Source organism: Benincasa hispida, chromosome 6 (genome assembly GCF_009727055.1).
Source record: "Benincasa hispida cultivar B227 chromosome 6, ASM972705v1, whole genome shotgun sequence".
NCBI lineage: Eukaryota > Viridiplantae > Streptophyta > Magnoliopsida > Cucurbitales > Cucurbitaceae > Benincasa > Benincasa hispida.
The window spans coordinates 1,562,492-1,589,040 of NC_052354.1; the positions used below are offsets into that span (position 1 = coordinate 1,562,492).

Sequence of the window (26,549 nt, forward strand, 5' to 3'; positions counted from 1 at the left end):
GGGGGGAAATAAAAGAGAGAAAGAGAATGGGAATTCCACGGTGTACTAAGAGAGAAGGAGTTTGAAAAAAGTTGGAAAAAAAGAGTTATTGAATGGGAAGGAAGATAAGAATTAAGAACAAATCATATAATAAATATATTTTTGTCCCCATGTGATTGCCTTTCTTTTTCATGTTCTTAGCCATCATTCTCCATTTCTCTTTCTTCACTTTTTTTTTTTTTCTAGTTTATGAGTTGGAGTTTGGATGTGCTCAGTCAACTTTATTGTTTAGAAATCTAAATATCTGAGTTTGTTCAATTTCATGAGAATATCGATATCGATCAGAATTTATGTTTTTATATTTTAAAATTTGTTCAATTTTAATCCATTTATTTTTAATACCAAATTTTAATCTGTGTTTTCGATAAATCTTAAATTTAGTCATTCAAAATTAATTTTTATTAAGAGGTATTTTTTAATAAATTTAGAAAACTGGATAAACTATTTATAAATATTATAGAATATCACTATCTATCAGATATAGATCGCGATAGAAAATCTATCAGTGTCTAATAGTAATAAACAGTGACATTTTTGTTATATTTAAAAATATTTTTAGCAGTTTTACCATTTAAATTAATTTTATTTTTATTGATATATAATAAAAATTTTACAATAAAGTAATTGTATGAACTAACTTTAAGATATATTGAAAGTATGTGGACTAAAATCAAACATTTAATTAAAATTGAACAAACTCAAGACATAAGGATAAAAATAGTATTTTAACCTAAATTAAAAAACGATTTCAGGATATTAAAAGCATGTAATATGTATTTAAACATCTAATATTAGGTCTAATTAAGTACGTGAATTTTATGCAAAAAATGCCAATCAGGTCTATGATTTTTTTAAGCATAACGTTAAATAAATTAGACACAAAATCGAGAATTTAGAAATAGTTATAATTTTAAAGTTTTAAAACTTGTTAAACATACAAATGAAAGTTTGTAAATGTATTATTATATTTTTTAAAAAAAATTTAAAAAAATATTAGAGGCAAATTTGGAAGAAATATTAAATTTGTAATTTGACTATTGTTTTTCTATTATCTTTATGGTTTTAAGGGAAATCATTTCTCAAATTAAAAAAATTGAGAAATCAGTTTTAAGGGAAACCTTATATATATAATTTTTCGTGACCAATAATTATATAATTATTTTGTTGGAGAATTTTTAGTTGGGTTTGTGCATTTCATTTTTAATTGGTTATTGTTATTATTATTCTACATATTTTATTGTGGGTTTATTCTATAATCTTTATGGTTCAGCGTGGACGATCTTAGGATTTTTTTTTTCTATTTTCGGACATATAAAAATTAGTCAATTTATTTATAAATATTGTAAAGTATTATTATATATCAGTGATAAATAGTCTATCTGATACAATATTTATCATTCATAAATAATAATATTTTGTTACATTTGAAAACATTTTTAACAACTTTATCAATTAAAATAAGTACTTTTTTTAGTTAAATTTTATGGACCCGGTAAATTTTTTATGAGGCTACAAAAAGTATTTATACTTGTAGTTGTAGAATGGTATCGAATATAATATATTTAGTCATGTAATTAATAATTTTTAAGTTTGAAGTAAGACATTTAGAAAATTTTAATAAAATAAACAATTTTTCTTAAAAGAAGACTTAGCCATGAAGATGCTTTGTCCAAAGTTTGATTTACCTTCATACACACGAATAGTATAGAATCCCAATTAAAAAGCTATTAGTTAAAAATGAATGAAAAAAAAAAAAAAGCTGAAAACAATTACTAGATGCTAATGTTGTACATTTTTCGTGCCAAAATAAATACGAGAATCCTACATCCTATCTGGAAACTATTTAATTTTTTATTTTTGATTTTTAGTTTATGTAAATTAAATATATGAATATTTTGTTATCTATTATTTAGAAATATTCTTAAAATACGAGTAAATTTTAAAAGTTAAAAAAAAGTAATTTTTTAAAAATCAATTTTGTTCTTAGAATATTGCCGGATTCAAGTGTTTAGTATTTAGTCAGGGGATGAAACTATAAATCTTTTTAAAAAATTCAAACACAATTTTCAAAAAACCAAAAAACTAAGCTTGTGTTGTAACTATTTGAGACCTGTTTGTAATAATTTCGTTTTCATTTTTTGTTTTTGAAAATTAAACATATTTTCTCCTTATTTCTTGTAGTTGTTTGCTTATATCTTAAATACAATAATTGGTTTTTAGCCAAATTTTAAAAACAAAAATAAGTTTTTTATTTTTTTAAAAAAACTACTTTTTTAGTTTTCAAAACTTGGTTTGGTTTTTTAAACTATTGGTAAAAAGTAGATAATAAAGAAATTAAACTTTGATGTGAAAGTAATGTCTATAGGTTTTTTTAAAAAAATGGTTACTAATGGGGTTTTGGTTTTTAGTTTTTGAAAATTTAGCCTACAAACATATCGTTCACATCTAATTTTCTTGTTTTATTGCCTACTTCTTACACGTGTTTTAAAAAACGAAGCCAAAATTTGAAAATTAAAAAAAAAGTTTTTAGAATATTGTTTTTGTTTTTTAAATGTGGCTACTAATTCAAATTTTGTACTTAATGCAAACCAGGGTAAAAAAAAAAAGAGAGAATATAAGCTTAATTTTCAAAAACCGAAAACAAAAAACAAAGTCCTCGTTTGGTAACCATTTTCACCATTAAATTTCTTCATTTGTTATATATTTTTTATCAATTGTTTAAAGAACTAAGCAAAAATTTGGAAACTACAAAAGTAGCTTTTAAAAATTTGTTTTGTTTATGTAATTTGGCTAATAATTCAACCATTTTACTTGAAAAAGATACAACTCATAATAAGAAATGATGAGAAAATAGACTTGTTTTAAAAAAAAAAAAACCAAAAATCTAAAATAAAAATCAAAATGATTACTAAACAAAGTCAAAATTATTATTAAACCAAACCTAAATTATGATTAACTATCCTACCATTATAAGTACTAGGATACGAAATTTTTCCTTAAACAAATCCAACAAAAACACAATTTTTTTTTTTAAAAAAAAAAATCCAAATTTCAAGTTATAACTTCAAAACAGCTATTAATTTAAAAAGGCGGAAATTGATTCGGTCAAGAGAGGCAGCTACATATTTTCATTATGTCTCACATTAATTAAAAAAAGTTGACATATCTATGACCCTATTTTAGGTCAAATTAGACGTACTTCACCTCATAATTATGATTATTTATGACCCATTCTATGCATACAAATTTGTCATCCTTAATATTATTCTTTTCTGTAAATTTAAACATCTATATTACGTGTTTATGTATTTCTATTTTTATTTAAAAGTTCATTTTTACAATATACAAAGAGGAAAAATCGAATCTCTCTCATTTTGCGTATTATTAACTTCGAAGAATGGGAGAGCACTCGCAAAATTACCAAATTATTTGTCTGGGTTAAAAAGGTTATACTTTTAGTCATAAAGTTTTCAGTTTGATTTCAATTTAGTCATCCAATTTCAAAATGTTATAATTATGTCTTTGAAATTTGGGTTTTTTTCAACGTAATCCTAAGTTTTAAAATTTATACTTTTGACCTCTATTTTTCACTAAATAGTCATTTATATTAAAATAGTTATAATTAAATTAAATTTTATTATTTTTCATCCATATTAAAATTAAATTCAAAATTTTACTTTATAACTATTTTACATTAATAAATATACACTAACGCCAAAATTGAAATTAAAATATAAAACTTGAAATATTGAGATTAAATTAAAATAAAATTTAAATTCAATAATAAAATAATAACATTTCGAAATATAAGAGTTAAATGGAATATAAACTCAAAACTGAAATTGGAAATGTCAAATTTTGAAATCTACAGACGAATAAAAACCAAATTCAATGGACCAAAATGTTTTCTATTTTAATATAGTCACACAATTTATTAATTTGTATATATTACTTAGTAATCCCATCTTAATTATTATTAATGTTATTATTATTTGCTGCTGTTTAGTTAAGGTTAAATTATACAGGATATGGTGAGATAGAGGTGGAAAATACTTCAATATAAGAAATTTTCTCCAAAACAATAATTAAAAAAATGGCAGCTGTACGATTGTGAAATCATCATTTTAAATTATTTCTATTTATATTACACAACTTTTTTAAAAAAACATTCAACCAGTAATGTCAGAGTCATCGAATCATCAAAATCCAAGCTCAAGAAATAATAACAATAACAATAAAGCCAATAAGATCTTAACACGTGTTCCAAAAACCAGCTTACATAATAGAAATTTGATTAAAATTATATATATATATATATATATATTGATAAATGGGTTGAATAAAATAAGTTAAAATAATTGTTAAAAAAAATTGAAAATTTTCAATGAAAAAGAAAAAGTCAAACTATTTACTAAAATAGTAAAAAGAATATTAGGGACCGATAGAAGTTTATGATTGATAAAGCATAACAGAAATCTCTTAAGTGTCGGTTAGTGATAAAAACATATAGAAATCTAAAATGATTAAATTTTACTATTTTGTGTGAATATATATATATTTGAATATCTCCCAAAAAAAAATATAAAGTAAAACATATATTATTTAGCATAGTATGACAAAGGGTAGATGGATCGAGTTGGATTGAATTGTGGTGTTTTTTGGACCAACCCAAAAAATCGACTTGGTCAATTTAAACACCCAACACATGGTTTCCAATCAAATCCTCAAAATTCGAGTTCAATTGGGTTAGGTTATCAGGTTATTATTATTTTTCTTCTTAATTTAAAATATTTAAATTTATTTATAACCCATCTAATAATTAAAATCTCATAAAACTAATTTCTTATGTAACAAACGTCTATTACGAGCTTTATGCAAAAACGAATATTCTTAAAAGAAAAAAACATAAAGAATTCATCAATTCATCAATTTTAAATATATATATCATTAACATATATGTAATTCGGATTGGGTTAGGTTAATCCAATTTTTTTATTCAACTCTAGACTCAGCTCAATCCAAAAACAAAACTAACTCAATCCAACTCTAATAAATTGAGTTAGGTAATCTTAATTGTTTGGATTGTTAGGTTATTTGAACAATCTTAGTGTTGACACCACATAATAAATAATATAATAATATATATATATATTATATTATATTATATATATTATATATATATTTGGTTACTTTTTTTTGGTAACAATCCAAAAATATTATATAATAATTAAAAATGTTTTTAATGAATACGGTACAATCCAAATTATTATTGTTATTTTTTTGGTAGTTTGCAGTTTTGACTTCTAAATTAATTGAGATTATAATGAATATGGAAAGTTTGACAACGTTATCGTAATTAACATGAAAAAATTTTAGGTTGTTCTGACTAAGACGTTAAAAAAGATAATTATATCTCCCATGTAGTGCAATTATGTTTATTTTTTCCGTAAAAAGCTTTTAATATATTGTTGTATTTTTATGGGTTATTAATGTTTGTGTCAAAGTTTTTTAGGTCACAATCGGTAGTGTCATTTTATGACATAAATCATCATCTTAAAAGTCAATTGATTAAATCCTCCAATCCTAGAGTTGTTGAATATATATATATTTGTAATAAAAAAAGGAGAATTTCAAAAATAGGAAAGAAAAACTATTTACACGAAATAACAAAAAAATTACTGGTTCTTTTTAAAAGTCGATAGAGGCTTGATAGAAGTTTATAAGTATTTATCGTGATAGAAACTGATAAAAATTTATAAATGGAAACTGATAGGAAGTTTATAAAGTATCTATAAGATTTTTTTTTCTGTAAATAGTTTGACAGTTTTTCTATATATGGAAATTTATCTAATAAAAACCTAAATTTATAATTTCATGAATTTATCTGAATATATATATATATATATATATATATTAGAAGGTTAGGAATATTGAAATTGAAATATGCAAGTGTTTTTTTTTTTTTAAAAAAAAAAAAGTACTTAATGTTGATGATTTTGTTAAAGATTGCACTTTCACAATTATGACGAAGGATTAAAGATACGTGGATAATTTGTGTAGTTGATTAGAGATAAAGTAGACACAAATTTTTTACTTATAAATAAAAAGCTTTACATTTCATGCAAATATAAGGTAGAAAATAGAATTTATTATTACTTAAAAAGTTGAATCATTGTTAAAAGAAAGGAAAATATATATAATTCCTAAATTTTTCATTCTAGTTTTTCATTTAATCCATATGTTTTAGAACGTTGCACTTTTACCCCTAATTTTTTAGTTTAATCGATATTTGGTTCTTAGATATCAAAATATTGCATTTTTTACACTTAATTTTGAGTTTTTTTTTTTTTTTTTTTTTTTTCTATTTAGTACCTAGGCTTTAAGATTTACACGTTTGGTATTAATAATTTTATTAAGTACTTGCTCTTAGACATTGGTGTTAATGTCTATTAATTAATTTCAAATAATTATAATTAATTTAGTTTTCACTAATTTCTCATAAGTAGAAATCAATCAAATATTTTCACATCATAATTATTTTTAAATTAATTACTCAAAAGTTAATACAAATATCCAATAATCGAGCATTAGAAAAACCTGGAGCAAAAAATATAAAAAATTGAACGTAAGAACCAAATGAAAATTGAACTCAAATACAAGGTTAAAAATATAACATTTTAAAATTTAAGAACATAATGGAAACTAGATTCAAGACCCAGAGACAAAAAATATATATATTTTTTAAATAAATTATTTTGTACATTTTAGGTTAATTTTTTCCCCTCCAACAAGGTTTCCTTTTATTATGCAACATTTGAATATGAAAGTATAGTTAAACACTATTTTGGCCCAATACTAGTTTTATTCCATTTTAGTCTATGTATTTTCAAACGGTAGTTCAAATATTTCTCTATAATAAATCTTAATTTAGCTTCCAATAAATGTTTAAAAATCTAGTGTAGTCCTTGTTACCTACCTAACTCAACCCAAATACATAAGACCTATTCGGTAGAGAATCTGATAGAAATTTGAAATACAAGGAATTTCAATGAAAAATGTTAAATTAAATTCTATATTTTTCAAACACGTGCCATTCAAAAATTGATTTTTTAATTTAAACAATTATTTAAAATGTATTGATACTATATTTATAAATTATTAAAACTAGTTGTAATTATTTATTAAATATTAGTTAAAAATAAATTATTATGAATTTTATTTATGAACATATTTTATGTTAAAAGAATATGATTATTATTTCGTAATATTTTATATAATTTATAATACATTATATTATACACATTTTAATTTTGAAAAAATGATTTGAGTCAACATGACATACTATATTTCTATATATTATTATCTTTATTTAATATAATTATGATTTTTAAAAATTTAAAATTCAAAATCTTGATATAAATAAAATGTACTGGTTTAGATAAAAAATCCGAAAACAGGTTTTAGAAATAATTAATTGGATTTAATTATCAAATACATATTTGTTTAACTTAGTTGAAGTTGAAAATCAAACAAATCCTTTATTAAACCGACAAAGGAATTTTGTTTTTTATTTTAAATGTTAGAAATAAAATATTTCTATAGAAAATGCTTTAGAAAAAAAAAGGCTTAAATTAGAATGTATATTACATTTATGAACTCTTTTTAGCACGACAGGGAGTGACAGAATTGAACTACGGGCCGAAAATTTGTTTTTCTCTTTCTTTTTTTCCTTTTTAAAAACGTAAGAAATAATAAAAATGTTTGTATTAAAAAATATTTTGAAAAAAGTGCTTAAATTAGAATATAGATTAATTGATAATTTTTTAGTACAAAGGAGAGATGATTTTTTTTTTCCAGTACAATGGGGTGAGATAATTCAAACTACACATCAACGCCAAAATTTTGTTTTTCACTTTTTTTAAAAAAAATAATATTAAGAGGACAGAAATATTGTACAAAAAGGGAAAAAAGAAAAAAAGAAAAAAAAAGGGCTTAAGTTATAATTCAGATTAATTTACAAATTAGTACAATAAATAAGATAAATAAGAGTGAGATAAGTTTTAAAAAAATAGTTGTATTTCAATATTTTTAAAATAGGCGTTTATTTGGTAGACGATTCAAAAACTATATTCTAATTTAAACGATGGTTTAAAATATGTTTGATATTATATTTATAAATTATAAAACTAGTTGTAGTTTTCAACTAAATACTAGTGGATGATACACTATCATTAATTTATTTATGAATGTGTTTTATGTTAAAAGAAACTCGAACAATTGTTTTTTTTTTAAAGATTATATAATTTATATAATATAAACATATTCTAATGTTAAAAAAAAAAAAAAAATTAAAAGTCGAAGTTATAACATGACATCCAGTATTTCTAAATGCTTTATTTAATATAGTTTAACATTTTAAAATTCAAAATTTAAAATCCGAATAACAATGAAAATATAAAAACGTTGTTTTCAAAATTGGCATTATTTGGACTATAATTTTTTTTTTTTAAAAAAAAAAAATAACTGTTTTAAGGTTGAATTAAGTGATATGGAAACATAAAAATAGAATTCGTATTGCAAATCAAAATAGACACAGGTCTGTTTTGTTCGCAGTCTGGATTCTGTTTTGTTGGATTTTATGTCATAAAACTCGTAGTTTGTAAATTAATAAACATATTCTTGTTTATTTTTCGATAAAGTTATTATTGAAATAGTAATCTTGAATCCAATAAACTAAGGTTCTGAAGCTATTTAATGTAGTTTGAACTTTATGTAATGACATAAATGTGGATCAAGTTCAAATATATAGCCAAAATGGTCTATAGTACATGAATAAGGTTGGATGCCTTATTCTGGGACACTATGGATGCAACCCACTTTGTAGTTAGTACAAACAATGTTGATCCTGAATCGTTCATATAGATATATGTGAGTGGGGGCATCCTATGCAGTGAGTTTGCATAAGACTGAACCATAAATAGTCACTTTTTACGTTCTAAATGTCGTTTTATGTATAAAACTGGCTATTTCGTTAATTGATGACCTAGGTAACTTAATCTTAATCTTGAGCTAACTATGAACTCCTGTTCACTCGAAATTATCCTTAGATCTACATAGGTAAGGCAGCTCATCATCGCTGGTCCAATAAGCCTCCCATTTCAGGGGTAAGATAAGGTGGGATAGTTGGGAACATAGGGTGCAAGATGAAATTCACTTCTACCCATTATAGGGATAAGTAGATAGGTTGTTCCCTTAGTAAACTGAATCCAGGTCTTGAACAAGGGGTCCCACCATCTTCTTGGCCTGAGAGGGGTTCGGTTTATAGGTTGGACCTTAAACCAATTGTTCATTAGAAGATTAGTGGAACTTAAGGAACAAGATGTAGTCTTGGGGGTAAAACGATTTTTATGACCCAGTCGAGATTACAAACAACTTGTGAAGGATTAACTTACTAATCATGGTTATATCAAATGGACACAAATATATCTATAGTAAGGGGAGTGCAACTACGGGACTATAGTGGAATGACCTGTTAGTTAACGAATGTTGGTTAGATCCGTCTAAAGAGTTTAACCAGCTAATCTCGGATCGTTGGAGCCCATGATCTATAGGTCCATTAGGTTCCCCTACTAGCTCATATGGAATAGACTTAGAACGGTATGATAGAATGATTTGAATTGTTCGAATTAGGTGAAGAGAGAGAAACCGACAAGTATATGTGATATAGTAGTTGATTTTTTAGTTTAGAGATACAATTTTAATATTTAAATGTGATCTAAATATCAAGAATATGAATATGTTCATATTCGGAAGTTCGGAAATAATGGAAATGGTAAAAAATGTAAAAAGCCAAATAGTTAACTTTTGACTTTGAAAAGTCAAACTTTGTCCGACCTTATATTCAAATGTGATTTGAATTTCGAGAAAATGAATGTTGATTCTTGTTCGGGAGGTCAAAATTAGTCAACACGGAAAAAAATTATGAAAAGTCAAAATGTTGACTTTTTGGTCAAAGTTTGATTTTAACCAGATGACTATTTTGCCCTTTGACTAAAGTTAGTGGAAAAATCCAAACTTTTGTTGGATAATTCCACTAACAAAATGGTGGGCTAGGTGTTGACTTATAGTGGAGACATTAAGCTCACTAAGAGAGTGGATTATAGGTGTTGGATTTTTATGGATTTGTTTTATGCAAATGTTGCACGGTTTTTTCCTATAAAATGAGCTTTTGAATTTAGATTAAATACTTTTGCCATTTTTGCAAAAATTAGTTTTCATAAATGGACTGAAAAATTAAAAACCCAAACCCAAACCCAAATTCATTCTTATTTTTTCATCTCTTTCTCTCTCTCGGTTTTCTTCATCCATTGGGTCCCACAACTCAGTTTTGAGTCCAGAGGATAGTAGGTCAACTCTAGTGGTGGTCCGGAAGAGTTCAGGTCGAGATTCAGTGAGGAAAAACGTTGTTTGAGAGCTACAAAGGTTGTTCCTATCCACTTTTATTTACTGTCTTTTCCTTCATTTGCATGCTAATTTCCTTTTGATTAGAAACAATTAGAATGTAATTAGATCCTTATTCCGCTGCGTATGTCTCGTGTTCCATCATGTGGTATCAGAGCATGCTTTAATTATGCTCAATTACTTTTGGTGGGTGTTTTTTTCTTTTCTATTCAAATGTTGAATGAAATGTGCACTAAAGTGGATTTATTATGATTTTAGCATTGTTTTTCTTTAAATTTCTTGTGGAAATTTGTAATTGCTCACATGTTTATGAGCATTAATGTGTGAAAAAGGGTTCGTAAATTTGTTGGAGTCATTAGAGTTAAAATTAGGTTGTAATTGCTTGATTCCAAGAGAGAGGATAGCAGCAAAAATGGAGAAAAATTGATCACAAACCTAGAATTAGCTTTCAGACCCAAGAGACTGCTCCCAGACCCGACCCGAGCAGCGATCTGACTCGGTTCGGAGAAGCCCCGCATGCCTGCCCCGCCTGGATCCAACCCGCCTGCGCTTCCGTTGACTGTGCCAGCGAGCGTTGACCATCCGGTCCAACCGGTCTATTTGACATGGTTGAGCCGGTTTGACCGGTTCAACTTGGTTTTTGGTATTTTTGGGTTGGTTCGAGTGGTTTCTGAGTGGTTCCAAATGGTTCAAAATGTTTGAAGCCGGTTTGGAGGAGCTGATTGCTGATTTGTGTAATAAATTAGTTATTTGTTTTGTTTTTAATGCCGAAATCGGTCCACTTTAGTGTTGTTTACCTATTATGCATGTGATGTATAATGTTGTTTGATTATGTGTGCATATAGTATGTCATATAGTTTTAAAACCCCACCATAGGAAAAACATGTGACATGCATTTGTTATATGTTATAAGTGTTGTAAAATATATACTATGCATGCTTAGTTTTAATATAAGTGTTATATTAAAACATGTTTGATTGAAGGAAGCATGTTATAGATGAATACTCTAGGGTTGTAATTGTTATAAAATAATCTAGACTTCTAAAATCTATAACAAAGATAAGATGCATGCTCATTTAGGGTTAACCATCGAGCAATCCAATTTTCATAGAAAATAGGTCGATATCTTGTAAAACCGAAGTTACAAGAAAACTCACCCAGCAAGATCTTGGCAAAAAGTCAGATAAGATGACTAAGGTTGAAGGTTTTTAAGTTGACGATTCACGGAACACCTACTACCTGGAGATCGAGCTGGCATCTGAGTTAGGTTAAACCGGTTTTATGAGCATGCGTGAGCGGTGTGAGGTAATAAAATTTGTTTATCACCTAAACATCGAAGGTTAAAAATCCAGTATAAAAGTTATACTCGGATGAATCACCTAGACTTAGGATATGTTTAGTTAGCCGAAATATATCGCTAAACATTTTATACCCTAACCGTCTAGAACACTTCAACTGGAAAGAAGTAATGTACTTTTAGCTCTAGCATCCCTAAGAGTTCACACCGTGAGATTCATACTTGGCTTTGGGTCACCCTGGTAGCGGACTCCATTCGAAGAGTGTTTGCATGAGTCAATACCAAGGTGAATAGGGGAAGTTATTCATAGTAAGTGGGAGAAGTGTGTCACCACATCCTATGGTCTCTTCCATTAGGTCGCATCGTGAGATTCCTATAATGCGCCTGCATGTCTGTCTTGGAGCGACCTTACTAATCGGAAGGCTGTATTATAGGATTCGGAACTTCGCGAACTCTAGAAATTGATAAGGTCTCTCAGGTCCGTTTTCATTCTTGTCTTTCTAACTTCAGGAGCATAATGATTCCGATATTTGAGGTCTGAAAATGGAGGGCCACACTTACGAGAATTACTAAGTCTTATTAAATTCTTGACCAAAGTAGCAATAACTAAGTTACTATAGGAATAAGAGTTATTCTGGTGATAGTATCTAGTCAAGATAGTCTTGGTTCAACGGAGGAATAGTCGATCACCCCTTGGTGAAGGTTATTCTAAACCATTGAAATATCGTTGCAAAATATAATAATGAAGGGTACATTATTAGATTTTTTTGCTAAACTTGATTGGATTTAAAAGATTAATGTTTTTTTTTACTAAAAAGGATATGTTTTTTCTTTTTAGCATGACTAGCTCTTTAGATCAACTCTTAGCTTCCAAGAAACTAAACGACGATAATTACTCAACATGGAAAAATAATCTGAATTCAACACTAGTAATAGATGACCTGAGATTTGTCTTAACTGAGGAATGTTCTCAGGCCTTTGTCTCGAAAGAAGCACAAGGTAAATATGATTTACTAGTTGCTGAATCATGTTTAGTGGAGTATGATATTTCAACCTGGATATTGGATTCATGAGCCACTAATCATATTTTCTTCTCTTTTCAGGAAACTAGTTACTGGAAAAAGCTAGAAGAAGGTGAGATCACCCTCAAGGTTGGAACAGGAGAGGTCGTCTCGGCCAAAGCAGTGGGAGACTTGAAGTTTTTTTTCATTGATAGATATATCATACTTAAAGATGTTTTGTATGCTCCTAAAATGAGACAAAATTTAATATCTATCACATGTATATTGGAACAAATGTATAAAATATCTTTTAAAGTTAATGAAGCATTCATTTTCAGAAAAGGTATTCAAATTTGTTCTGCTATACTTGAAAACAACTTATATAAGTTAAGACCAACTAAAGAAAAATTTGTCTTAAATACCGAGATGTTTAGAACAGTCGAAACTCAGAATAAAAGATAAAAAGTTTCTTCTAATATCTATCTATGGCACTTAAGACTTAGTCACATAAATCTCAATAGGATCGAGAAATTGGTTAAGAATGGACTTCTAAATCAGTTAGAAGACAATTCTTTACCTCCATATGAGTCTTGTCTTGAGGGAAAAATGACTAAGAGATCTTTTATTGGAAAAGGTCTCAGAGCCACAATACCTTTAGAGTTCGTACATTCGGACATCTGTGGACCGATGAATGTCAAAGCTCGAGGTGGGTATGAATATTTCATCAGTTTTATTGATGATTATTCAAGGTATGGTAATATTTACCTAATGCATCACAAGTCTGGTTCTTTTGAAAAGTTCAAAGAATATAAGGTTGAGGTTTAGAACTAGTTAGGTAAAACAATTAAGACACTATGATCAGATCGAGGTGAGGAGTACATGGACTTAAGATTCCAAGATTATATGATAGAACACGGAATCAAGTCATAACTCTTTGTACCTAATATGCCTTAGCAGAACGGTGTATCTGAAAGAAGAAACAGAACCTTGTTGGACATGGTTCGCTCGATGATGAGCTTTGCTGAGTTACCTGATTCCTTTTGGGGACATACATTAGAGACTGCTGTCTATATTTTGAATAACGTTCCTTCTAAAAGTGTTTCAGAAATACCTTACGAGCTATGAAAAGGGCGTAAAGGTAATTTACGTCACTTTAGGATTTGAGGATGTCCGACACACATGTTGGTGCAAAATCCTAAAAAATTGGAATGTCGTTTAAAACTATGCCTATTTGTAGATTATCTAAAAGAAACAAAAGATGGTTTATTTTACGATCCTCAAGAGAATAAGGTATTTGTATCGAAAAATTTCACATTCTTAGAGGAAGACCACATAAGAAGTCATCAACCTTGCAGTAGACTAGTATTGAATGAAATTTCTAAAGACGCTACAAATAGAACTAGTTCATCTACTAAAGTAGTAGATAAAATTAGTACATCTGATCAGTCACATCCTTCTCAAGAGTTGAGAATGCCTCGACGTAGTGGGAGGGTTGTTCATCAGCCTGACCATTACTTGGGTTTAACAGAAACACAAATCGTCATACTTGATGACAACATAGAGGATCCATCGACTTATAAATAGGTGATAAAAGATGTGGATCGTGATGAGTGGGTCAAAGCCATGGACCTTGAAATGGAGTCTATGTACTTCAATTCTATCTGGGAACTTGTAGACCGACCAAATGATGTAAAACCAATTGGTTGTAAGTGGATCTACAAGAGAAAACAAGATCAAGCCGGTAAAGTACAGACTTTTAAGGCTCGACTTGTGGCAAAGGGTTATACTTAGAGAGAGGGAGTGGACTATGAAGAAACTTTCTCTCCCGTTGCCATGCTTAAGTCGATTAGAATACTCTTATCCATCGCCACCTTTTATAACTATGAAATTTGGCAGATGGATGTCAAGACAACCTTTTTAGATGACGATTTTGAGGAGAGTATCTATATGATTCAACCAGAGATGTTTATTACACAAGATCAAGAACAAAAGGTTTGTAAGCTTCAAAAATCCATTTATGGATTGAAACAAGCTTCTAGATCTTGGAATATAAGATCAAATCTTATGACTTTGAACAGAATGTTGACGAGCCTTGTGTTTACAAGAAGATCGTTAATTCTACTATAGCGTTCTTAGTTTTATATGTTGACGATATTCTACTCATTGGGAATGAGGTAGGTTACCTAACTGACATTAAGAAATGGCTAGCAACGCAGTCCCAAATGAAAGATTTGGGAAATGCGCAGTATGTTCTCGGGATTCAGATTATTCGGAACCTTAAGAACAGAATACTAGCCATGTCTCAAGCAACTTATATAGACAAAATGTTATCTAGGTATAAGATGTAGAATTCCAAGTTACCTTACAGATATGAAATTCATTTGTCAAAGGATCAATGTCCTAAGACACCTCAAGAGGTTGAGAAAATAAGACGCATTCCCTATGCTTCTGCAGTAGGGAGCCTGATGTATGCAATGTTATGTACTAGACCTGACATATGCTACGCAGTAGAGATAGTCAATAGGTATCAGTCCAATCCTGGATATGATCATTGGACTGCCGTTAAGAATATCCTCAAGTATCTTAGGAGAACGAGGAGCTACATGCTCATGTATGGTACTAAGGATTTAATCCTTACTGGATACACTGAATCTGATTTTCAAACTGATGAAGATGCTAGAAAGTGTACATCTGGATCAGTGTTCACTCTTAACGGAGGAGTAGTAGTATGGAGAAGCGTAAAACAAACCTGTATAGCTGAATCCACAATGGAAGCTGAATACGTAGTTGCTTGCGAAGCAGCAAAAGAAGTAGTATGGTTGAGGAAATTCTTGACAGGTTTGGAGGTCGTTCCAAATATGCATCTACATATCACCCTATATTGTGATAATAGTGGTGTAGTTGCAAATTCAAGAGAACCAATAAGCCACAAGCGCGACAAGCATATTGAGCACAAATACCATCTGATCCGGGAGATTGTACATCGTGGAGACATTGTAGTAACTCAGATATCTTCTGAGCAAAATATTGCCGATCTTTTTACAAAGGCCCTCACGGCTAAAGTGTTTGAAGGTCACCTACAGAGTTTAGGTCTACGAAGTTTATAAACTAGGACAAGTGGGAGAACTTTTGGGTATATGCCCTAGTTTATTGTATTCATATGTTTATTGTACAATGTTTCTCACTTAATCAACATTGTGATACTCCGTTAGTAGTTTTAATCCAAGTGGGACTTTGTTGGATTTTATGTCCTAAAACTCGTAGTTTGTAAATTAATAAACATATTCTGTTTTGTTTTTCGATAAAGTTGTTATTGAAATAGTAATCTTGAATCCAATAAACTAAGGTTCTGAGGCTATTTAATGCAGTTTGAACTTTATGTAGTGACATAAATGTGGATCGAGTTCAAATATATAGCCAAAATGGTCTATAGTATATGAATAAGGTTGGGCACCTTATTCTGGGGACACTATGGATGCAACCCACTTTGTAGTTAGTACAAACAATGTGATCCTGAATCGTTCATATAGATATATGTGAGTGGGGGCATCCTATGCAATGAGTTTGCATAAGACCGAACCATGAAATAGTCACTTTTTACGTTCTAAATGTCGTTTCATGTATAAAATTGGCTATTTCGTTAATTGATGACCTAGGTAACTTAATCTTAATCCTGAGCTAACTATGAACTCCTGTTTACTCAAAATTATCCTTAGATCTACATAGGTAAGGGCAGCTCATCATCGCTGGTCCAATAAGCCTCCCATTTCAGGGGTAAGATAAGGTGGATAGTTGGGAACATAGGGTGCAAGATGAAATTCACTTCTACCCATTATAGGGATAGTAGATAGGTTGTTCCCTTTAGTACTGAATCCAGGTCTTGAACAAGGGGTCCCACCATCTTCTTGGCCTGAGAGGGGTTCGGTTTATAGGTTGGACCTTAAACCAATTGTTCATTAGAGGATTAGTGGAACTTAAGAAACAAGATATAGTCTTGGGGGTAAAACGGTTTTTATGACCCAGTCGAGATTACAAACAACTTGTGAAGGATTAACTTACTAATCATGGTTATATCAAATGAACACAAATATATCTATAGTGAGGGGAGTGCAACTACGGGACTATAGTGGAATGACCTGTTAGTTAACGAATGTTGGTTAGATCCGTCTAAAGTGTTTAACCAGCTAATCTCAGATCGTTGGAGCCCATGATCTATAGGTTCATTAGGTTCCCCTACTAGCTCATATGGAATAGACTTAGAACGGTATGATAGAATGATTCGAATTGTTCGAATTAGGTGAAAAGAGAGAAACCGACAAGTATATGTAATATAGTAGTTGATTTTTTAGTTTAGAGATACAGTTTTAATATTTAAATGTGATTTAAATATCAAGAATATGAATATGTTCATATTCGTAAGTTCGGAAATAATGGAAATGGTAAAAAATGTAAAAAGTCAAATAGTTGACTTTTGACTTTGAAAAGTCAAACTTTGACCGACCTTATATTCAAATGTGATTTGAATTTCGAGAAAATGAATGTGGATTCTTGTTCGGGAGGTCAAAATTAGTCAACACGGAAAAAATTATGAAAAGTCAAAATGTTGACTTTTTGGTCAAAGTTTGATTTTAACCAGATACTATTTTGCCCTTTGACTAAAGTTAGTGGGAAAATCCAAACTTTTATTGGATAATTCCACTAACAAAATAGTGGGCTAGGTGTTGACTTATAGTGGAGACATTAAGCCCACTAAGAGAGTGGATTATAGGTGTTGGGTTTTTATGGATTTGTTTCATGCAAATGTTGCACGGTTTTTTTCATAAAATGAGCTTTTGAATTTAGATTAAAGACTTTTGCCATTTTTGAAAAAATAAGTTTTCATAAATGGGCTGAAAAATTAAAAACCCAAACCTAAATTCATTCTTATTTTTCCATCTCTTTCTCTCTCTCGGTTTTCTTCATCCATCGGGTCCCATAACCCGGTTCTGAGTCCAGAGGATAGTAGGTTAACTCCAGTGGTGGTCTGGAAGAGTTCGGGTCGAGATTCAACGAGGAAAAAACGTTGTTCGGGAGCTACAAAGGTTGTTTCCTATCCACTTTTATTTACTGTTTTTCCTTCATTTTGCATGCTAATTTCCTTTTGATTAGAAGCAATTAGAGTGTAATTAGATCCTTATTCCGCTGCATATGTCTTGTGTTCCATCATGTTTTATGTTTTCAGATTCACTAAGTTCATCAAATATGTGTTTGATAAATAACCCAAATTCTGTTTTTGAAAACAGTTTTTAGATTATGTGATCTAAATAATGTAAATTCTAAAAACAACATTGTTACATTTTTATTGTATTAAGAATTTGAATTTTAAAAATTAAAATGATAATTATATTAAATAGAAATAAAAACGCTTAGGAATATAGTACGACATGTTATAATCTCAATTCATTTTTTTTTTTTTATAAATATGTATTATGTAATGTATTATAAATTAGGTTAAATTCTAATTTGGTCTCAGTGGTTTGGATAAAGTTAAAAGTTGTTCACATGGTTTTAAATTTTAGAAATTAATTCCTATGATTTGATACAACTTCATATATAGTCTTTATGGTTTGTTAAATTCTCTTAAATAGTGCTTAGCGTAGGGACTTATACTATTCCTTTGCTTAGGTCCTCAAGAAGAAAGGAAAGACAATCTTCGGTTTTATCAAGAGAAGAAGGATAAAATCCATTCAACATTTTTAGACTCTAATATAATACCTATGGGTAACCGGTACGAACAATTGTCTGTAAGTTTCTTATTCATTATTTCTCCTGTACTCATAATCTAGTTAGGTCAGATTACGCTTTCTTAAAAGGAAGAGCACTAGAAAGTCAATGAGACTATTTATGGGAAATTAGGATGGATGACATAAAATATTAGGCCCAAATGAAAAATGACCTTTTGTTTGCGTCATCCATTCGTGAAATTACCATTTTAACCTATAATAGACTTCTTCCTTCTCCTTCTTTCTTCTTCATTTTCCAGTTTTTTCTTCTTCTTCTTTTTTTTTTTTTTTTTTTTTTTTTTTTTTTTCACGTTCTTCTTCCCCCGCCTACTTCTTCTTCTTCCTCCACCAGCTTCTTCTTCTTCCACCTTATTCTTCTCATTTCTTCTTCTTCTTTCTCCCGCATTTTCTTTTTCTTCTTTCTTTTTTCTTCTTTCTTTTGCCTTTATTGTCTTCTTCTTCTTTGTGTTTTTTTCCCACCCGACTTATTCTATTCTTCTTCTTCTCTCATCTCAAATCAAATATTGGAACTAGACCAAATCGTGAGGGAAGAGAGGAGCTAGATCAAGATGTGGGGGAGAAAGAAGTGAGGATGAGAATTCAAACGAAAAAGCTAAAAAATTGACAAGGAAGAAACTAGAGGAAGAAGCTAGAGGAAGAATCCAAATGAAGGAAAAATTCAAAGGAAAAAAAACTAAAAAATTTACAAGGAAGAAAGTAGAGTAAGAGGCGAGAGGAAGAAGTAAGAGGAAGAATTCAAAAGAAGGGAAAAAATCAAGGAAAAAAATCAAGGAGAGCAACGTGAATCGCAGAACGAGAGGAAATAGCAAGAAATCTGGGTTGCTTTTGGCCTCTCGTACTTATTGGGGTTAAAACGGTACTTTCGCACGTGACTAATATAAGCAGAAGGCCAAATTTCGAGCATTTTTTAAAGTGATGCCAAATTTTAAGTGGACACCTAAAAAAAGGCCATCCATACAAGGAACTCACTATTTATGAACCTTCTATCAAACCATGGAGGGTAAATTATAGTTATAAACCATAATACCTACCTTTTAACTTTTTCCTAATCATAGAAGCAAAAATTTCAATTTATTCTATAAATTATATAGTCTTGCAAAATAATAATTATGCAATTTTTTAAACATAAAATCATGTTCATAAATAAATAGTAATAGTTTGTTGTCAACTAATATGTAGTGGGTAACTATAACTAGTTTGTAATTGTTTAAATTAAAATCAAATTTCTGAATTCTGCCACTAAACACATATCTAAAAATATAAACTACAACTCTACTTTCATTTAGGCCCCGTTTGATAACCATCTTGTTTTTTGTTTTTGTTTTTGAAAATTAAGTCTATGGACACTACTTCTATCTTCAAATTTTGTCATTGTTATCTATTTTTCATCCATAGTTTAAAAAACCAAGCCAAAATTTGAGAATTAAAAAAAAAGTAACATTCAAAAAGTTATTTTTATTTTTGGAATTTGACTAAGAATTCAACTATTTATTGTGCTTAAGAAAGATGCAAATCATTGTAAGAAATATAGATAAAATAGGCTAATTATCAAATGAAATTTTAATAATTTGTTTTCAAATTTATATTTTTGGATTTTCTACATGCCCTTAGCTTTCGTGATTAGATTTATCATTGTAACCTTGTATAAATATCATTAAGGGATGTTTGGCCCCCAAGTTGGATTGGGTTGGGTTGGATGGGTAAAAAAAACCCACTAATCGTTTGGTTTACCAATTATTAAAGAGATTTATTACCTCGTTATTTGCATTAACTCATATTTCTCGCATTGTTTATTCAAATCAATTCAACCTTGCGTGCCAAACGTCTCCTAAGAAAAATCCCGATTCCATGATTCCAAAGCGAAACCCTAAGTCAAAGTAAAAGAAAAAGAAAAAGGCATCTCTCTTACGTCTTAATTTCCAAATATTCTGTAATGAAAAATTAAGCTTAAATTTTCCATTTCAACTCTCCATGGCGATGACGGAGATCCACGTCTGAAACTCCATTGGAAGATCAGTATTTCTCTTTAACTCGGCTGAAATTCCTCTCAAATTTCGCTACGATTTCCACCATTGAAGATCCTAAAACCCCAATTCTTTCCTCCATCGTCTCTTCCGCTGAAGAATCAATGGCGGTTCCCGTGGTTCAGTTCCCGATCTTCATGGCTGTCAGAGTTCTCGGAATGCTCGTGGCAGCTCTTCTTTTCATTTGGACCTTGCATTTCCGTGGAGGATTGGCACTTATCTCAGATAACAAGGATCATATCTTCAATGTAATTACCTACTTCCTTTATTTTCGCAAATGATTCTGCTATTGTCTGTTTTTTTTTCTTTTATGAATTGATACGCATTTTTGATGGGGCTTGAGTTTATAGATGCTCACGAGTCTTCACTGGATCTACTAATTTAGTTTTTCGTCGTTCTGCTTTGGATTTTGAATTTGCGTGTTTGAAATAAATTTTGTATTGTTTTAGTTTCTATATGATGGCAATCTCATTGAAGTTTGTTTGTTTGTCTCGGAATTGGGCTCAACTTAAATAACATACTTGATGATCTTGTATATGGAGATAGAAATATTGCCTTTTAATTCTCCATTTTCCTTTTTGTTGTCCTGTTTTTTTGGTGAAGTTGCTCTTGCTCCTGTTTTGTAGGTCCATCCAGTTCTTATGGTGATTGGACTTATTCTTCTAAATGGTGAAGGTAATTATACGTTCTCTTTGTATTTAATTCGTAGTTACTATACTATTGAGGGGTTTGTATATATATGTGTGTGTAATTTATTCAATTAACACATAACATCTGTTAGCGATGGATTGATTTGTGGTTTCAATCCCCCATCCCTATTATACTTAAAAGAAACTATATATTGATGATAATGGAAACAAAAGAGGGAGAATGCAGCTGGATTTAATATTTGTGGTTTACAATCTTTAAGAAAACGAGGATAGTGGGCAAGGTTTTCTTTAACAGTATGAAACATTTCCTGGCGTTCATCATGTAGGTTTTAGGTTTTGTCCAGCAAATGTGTTATTATACAAAACCAGCTAAAGCTATGGTTTCGAATCATTTATGAAATATGTATTCTGAAATCATTTGCAAACTTAGTTTTAAGTTATTCTCCCACTATGCTGGTGCTTTCAATGATTTTGTTCACCATTCTTAGATATATTGATGCAGCAATGTTAGCATACAAGACAGTTTCAGGAACCAAAAACTTCAAAAAACTAGTTCATCTTGCACTCCAATTTGTGGCATTCTTTTTAAGCCTGATTGGCATATGGGCTGCCCTGAAGTTCCACAATGACAAAGGAATCGATAACTTTTACAGTCTTCATTCATGGTTGGGCTTAGTTTCTATCTTTCTGTTTGGCATCCAGGTTCGTAAATCGCAATATCTGCTCATAAATCGTAATACTTGTCTTAATCGGAATGTTTTTATTTCTTCAGTTTAATCATGTAGTCATGACATTTTGTAGCTCATGAATAGTTGTATTTTGTATTTGGATGCGATGAGGGTACTATGAGTGTATTGGTCTACTTTAGATATCCGAGTGCAACTGCTGATTCTTAGCTTCTTAGTATTTGAGTTTCTATGCTTATTATGTCTCATTGTATTTTGAGTAGTAGTCTCTTTTCATTCTATTTTTTTTTTAAATCATAATATTTTATTGTATGATTTACTTTCTAGCCTGCCTGTTGAGCTACATGATTCTAATTCATTAGGACGACTCCATTCGAACAGTGGTCTGCAGGTTTTGTAACCTTTTGGTACCCAGGTGGGTCTAGAAACAGCAGAGCTACTCTGTTGCCATGGCATGTTTTCTTTGGCGTTTACATATATGGCCTTTCTGTCGCTACAACTGTAACTGGATTGTTGGAAAAAGCTACATTTCTTCAAACCAGCAAGGTAATATTACGCTATTCGAACGAGGCTTTGCTGATAAATTCATTGGGTGTCCTCATTGTTCTCTTGGGTGGTCTCGTAATTCTGGCGGTTATCGCTCCGTCGAATGCCAAAGGTGATATTAACAGAGGGCTAGCAGAATAGGATGAAAACATGATGCTGCTTTGAAATGGAACATCAGCGAGACAGATCTTGTTGTAACTTGTAAGCATGTCAATTGCTCAAAATCAAACTTGCCTTTATTTTTACTCGAGACTGTTGATTCATCCTTAACATAGAAATCACATTATAGGTTGAGAAGCAAACGGATTCTTTAGTTGAAAATAAGATGGTCATGTTTGTGGATTGGAACCGATTTTATGACTTCAGTGCCATAAGAAGTAAACAGTTTTAATTGAAAATTTTCGATTTGGTTCAGTTCGTCTACCAAACAGAATCAAGCCGTGGGCAGAGTCAAATAAGAATGCATTGTACAAGCTGATGAAATAAAATACGGAGCTCCCACACCGTATTTTTTTGGTCAACTTTTATTTCTTGATTTCTCTCACCCTTTTTATAGGAACTTTGACTGTCATTGTATCGTCAACTAATTAAACGTAGGAAAAGTCTATCCATCTCCGATGCTTTATTCGGTGGCAAATAACTGGCAAAAGGTAATCATCTCTCAATACACTAAAAAGCATCCAGAAAGAATGAAAATAAAAACCAAAATTTTCTGCCTTGGCATAAGTATTTCTCCCAACTAGGGACGTTCATGGGTTGGGTTAGATCGAGTTGAAAGTCTTTTTAATCCGACCCAAATAATTCTTATTAAAAAATGAATCCAACAACCTAACCATGAAATATTTAGATTGGATTGGTCAGGTTGATCGGATCATTTATTTAAAATTTTGTTTAAAAAAAAAACGTATATATGTAAAAGTCTAATTTAATTATTTTTATATATTAGAATTAAATAAAAATAAAAATAATATATGTATAAACAATTGTATTACAAGTAATAAAAAAATATCTTTTAAAGTTAATAATAAATTCGGGTTGGTTTGAGTTATATTAGGTGAACCCACGAACGAATCTAACCCATAAAATTTTCATTTATTTGAATCGCAACGTTCTTTAAGTTTCATTAGGATAAATGACAACTAATCTTCGGTCTCTTTAAATTATTTTAGTTTTAATTCTTTGTAATTATTACTTAAAAACTAGTTTCAAATATAAGACTAAATTATATAATAAAAAATGCTCTTGAACTTTAAGTTCGGTTTAAAAAATTCCGTTAGAACTTTCCAAATCTGTTCAAAACTATCCTCGCTGTTAATTAAACAAACTTATAAGATAGATAGTTTTCAAATGCTCTTAAATGCTGAGGTAGGCATTGACTTTTAACTTACATCTGTTTATATGACATGGAAAAGATAAAAACATAGATGTATGAGGTGTCGAATTTTTTTTAATAAAAACCATATGTTCATTGATTCAAGAGAGGGAATATAACAAAAATAGGGCAAAACCAGTGGGTAACATAACTGAAATGCAGTGTGGAAGATGGCTTCATATTTGATTTGCCAGTATGCCAATTTTAATTTTTTTTTTTTAATTATCCAAATATTTGGAATCAATAAACATTCAATGAAACCTTGAACCCCATATCGATTACCAGATTCGAACTAGAGCCACGATAGAATGGCTAACTATTCAGAATCTCACATTGGAAAAAAAATCAAGGGACTTCACTCTCATAAGATAGATGAGCTAGTCCTTGCCAATTAGTTTTGAGATGAAATTCTATGTTATCTAATATGGTATCGAGCAAGTGGTTCAGGGAGATCCTGTATTGGAGTCCTGCAATGTCCCTTATTAAAATTGAGCTATCAAAGTGACTTCACAAGTACGTCAAGAGTGCCAGTTGGGCAGGACAGTTGTATTAGTCCGTTCCTTGGCCCAAAGCCTATTTGTGTATCAAAGTGGGTCCTTAAGACCTCATGTATATCATGACTATACTATGGAAATACATTCACGATGGATACATCAATCTAGTGATTTGAAAACCACTTCAAACTTAATACATAAAACTTGTCACTTTTGTAAATCTCGCTTTATTTTTCTCTCTTCTTCTTTCTTTTCCAGAGAACCACCACCATTTTCTTCTTCTTTTTACACATTCTCTCAATATATACAATTCATGTGACTCTCCAACAACTTCTTTCCCTTAATTTTTCTAATAGAAAAATATACTCAACCATTACAAATTCAAAATTTGGTTAAACTTTCATTTCCTCTTATTAACCCAAACAATTCTTGAAACCTAATTTCCCTTTTATTTCTACTAACACATTGATATAAAAACAAAACCTTAATCTCTCTCTTAAGATATTTGAAGGCATCTTTGTGTAAAAAACAAACACAATTAAAAATACAAACCCATAACTCTTTTTCAATTAAAGTAAACCCATTAGATTTCATGGTTTTTTTTTAAAATAAAATAAAATAAAATAAAAATCTTCCCTTTTCAATTGTTAAAACCATAATCACCATTTAAGCAATTTCAACTTAACTATACTTACCAATTTAGCTTCAACCATCAATTATTTATAAGCTGCCATCCTCAAGTGTCCATTTTTATCCATTTTTTTTAATTTTTTTTATTATATATATATTTTTTATTTTCCAAAACCACTAGCCACTTATCAAGACAACCATGCACCCATCACACACCTTATCCACGTGATCCTATAAAGTGTATTTAAAAATTTCAGCAATGCATGTAAAGACCAAACCTTTCGAATACACTACAAGAAAATTGAGCTATTTCGACCATCTTTTATCGGAGGCTATAAAAAAAAAATTCGAAAAAGATTACATTTATTGAAGGTATTGGAAAAACCTTTGAGAAATATGTACTTTTTATTGAAGGTTAATAAAAACCTTTGAAAAAGATATATATTTATTGGAGGTTTTGAAAAAACCTTTGAGAAATATGTAGTTTTTATCGAAGGGTAACAAAAACCTTTGAGAAAGACATACATTTATCGAAGGCTTTGATAAGTCCTTTGAAAAATATGCACATTTTATTGAAGGTTAATAAAAACCTTTGAGAAAGATTTACATTTATTGAAGGTATTGGAGAAACTTTTGAGAAGTATGTACTTTTTATTGAAGGTTAATAAAAACCTTTGAAAAAGATATATATTTATTGGAGTTTTTGAAAAAACCTTTGAGAAATATGTAGTTTTTATCGAAAGTTAGTAAAAACCTTTGAGATATTTATTGAAGGTATTGAAAAAACCTTTGAGAAATATGTACTTTTTATTGAAGGTTAATAAAAATACCGTTGAAAAATATAACAATGTTATCATTTATCAAAGGATTTCAGAAAACCTTTGAAAAAATTTATTCTTAATAAAATTATTAAAGATGAGATTTATTTTAATAAAAAATATATATTAACATTTATCAAAGGTCGTTAAAATACCTTTGGAAATACTTACTTTTATCAAAGGTTAGTAGAAGCCTTTGAGAAAAATATGTATTTGTGAACATAAAAAAACCTCATATCCAGATTTCGCCATTGTTTTTGGTTCTTCATCTTGCTACGATTGATTTCGTGGTTCTTCATTGTTTTTGGTTGATGAGAAAGGCACATTTTGAACCCCGAATCCCAATTTTACACTTAAGTGTGTTTTCTTATTTAAATTGTCTTAATTTTTCACTTAATTGTGTGTCCCTATTTAAATTTGTATAAATAAGTTGAGTAGGTTGATGAGAAAGTTAGTGTGAAGTGGTGAAGAAGGAATGAGGATTTGAAAGAGAAAAATATGGAAATTGAGTTTGGGAAATTTCGACTAAGCATAGGGAAGTTATGTGAAATGCGTTATGGATGAAGAAAGGATTGAAGAACTGAGAAAAATATGGGAAATTATTTTGGGGAAAATCTGGAAAAAACGTGTAGAAGTTGCACAGAGACAAACAATTCGCAGTAGCTAAGAGCGAGATCGTTGAGAGCGAGATCATTGAGAGCAAGATTTTGAGCTAGAAAGATTGGAGAGAACACTTGGAGAGAAAGAT

At 29.9% G+C, this 26,549-nt stretch overlaps 1 protein-coding gene across 2 annotated transcripts; it reads left to right on the forward strand.

Moving 5' to 3' along the window:
• Positions 1–20,481: 20,481 nt before the first annotated feature.
• Positions 20,482–22,901, forward strand: LOC120080613 (probable transmembrane ascorbate ferrireductase 2). 2 transcript variants are annotated; one of them, XR_005482572.1, is made up of 5 exons: positions 20,482–20,853; positions 21,232–21,280; positions 21,758–21,957; positions 22,323–22,688; positions 22,777–22,901. XR_005482572.1 is itself a non-coding variant. In XM_039035341.1 (4 exons), the coding sequence occupies exons 1-4, from the start codon at positions 20,710–20,712 to the stop codon at positions 22,626–22,628; spliced, it is 699 nt and encodes a 232-aa protein (XP_038891269.1). In that variant the 5' UTR covers positions 20,482–20,709; the 3' UTR covers positions 22,629–22,901. The 2 variants fall into 2 exon arrangements, 1 of the variants encoding a protein (XP_038891269.1); XM_039035341.1 differs by having other exon boundaries at positions 22,323–22,901.
• The last annotated feature ends 3,648 nt before the right edge of the window (positions 22,902–26,549 follow it).

What these genes read in the sequence shown, in the direction of transcription:
- LOC120080613 (XM_039035341.1), top strand. Translation starts at nt 20,710, where the DNA reads ATGGCGGTTCCCGTGGTTCAGTTCCCGATCTTCATGGCTGTCAGAGTT. An exon ending in ACAAGGATCATATCTTCAAT is followed by an intron (nt 20,854 to 21,231) that starts GTAATTACCTAC and finishes CCTGTTTTGTAG; the next exon opens with GTCCATCCAGTTCTTATGGT. An exon ending in TCTTTCTGTTTGGCATCCAG is followed by an intron (nt 21,958 to 22,322) that starts GTTCGTAAATCG and finishes CCATTCGAACAG; the next exon opens with TGGTCTGCAGGTTTTGTAAC.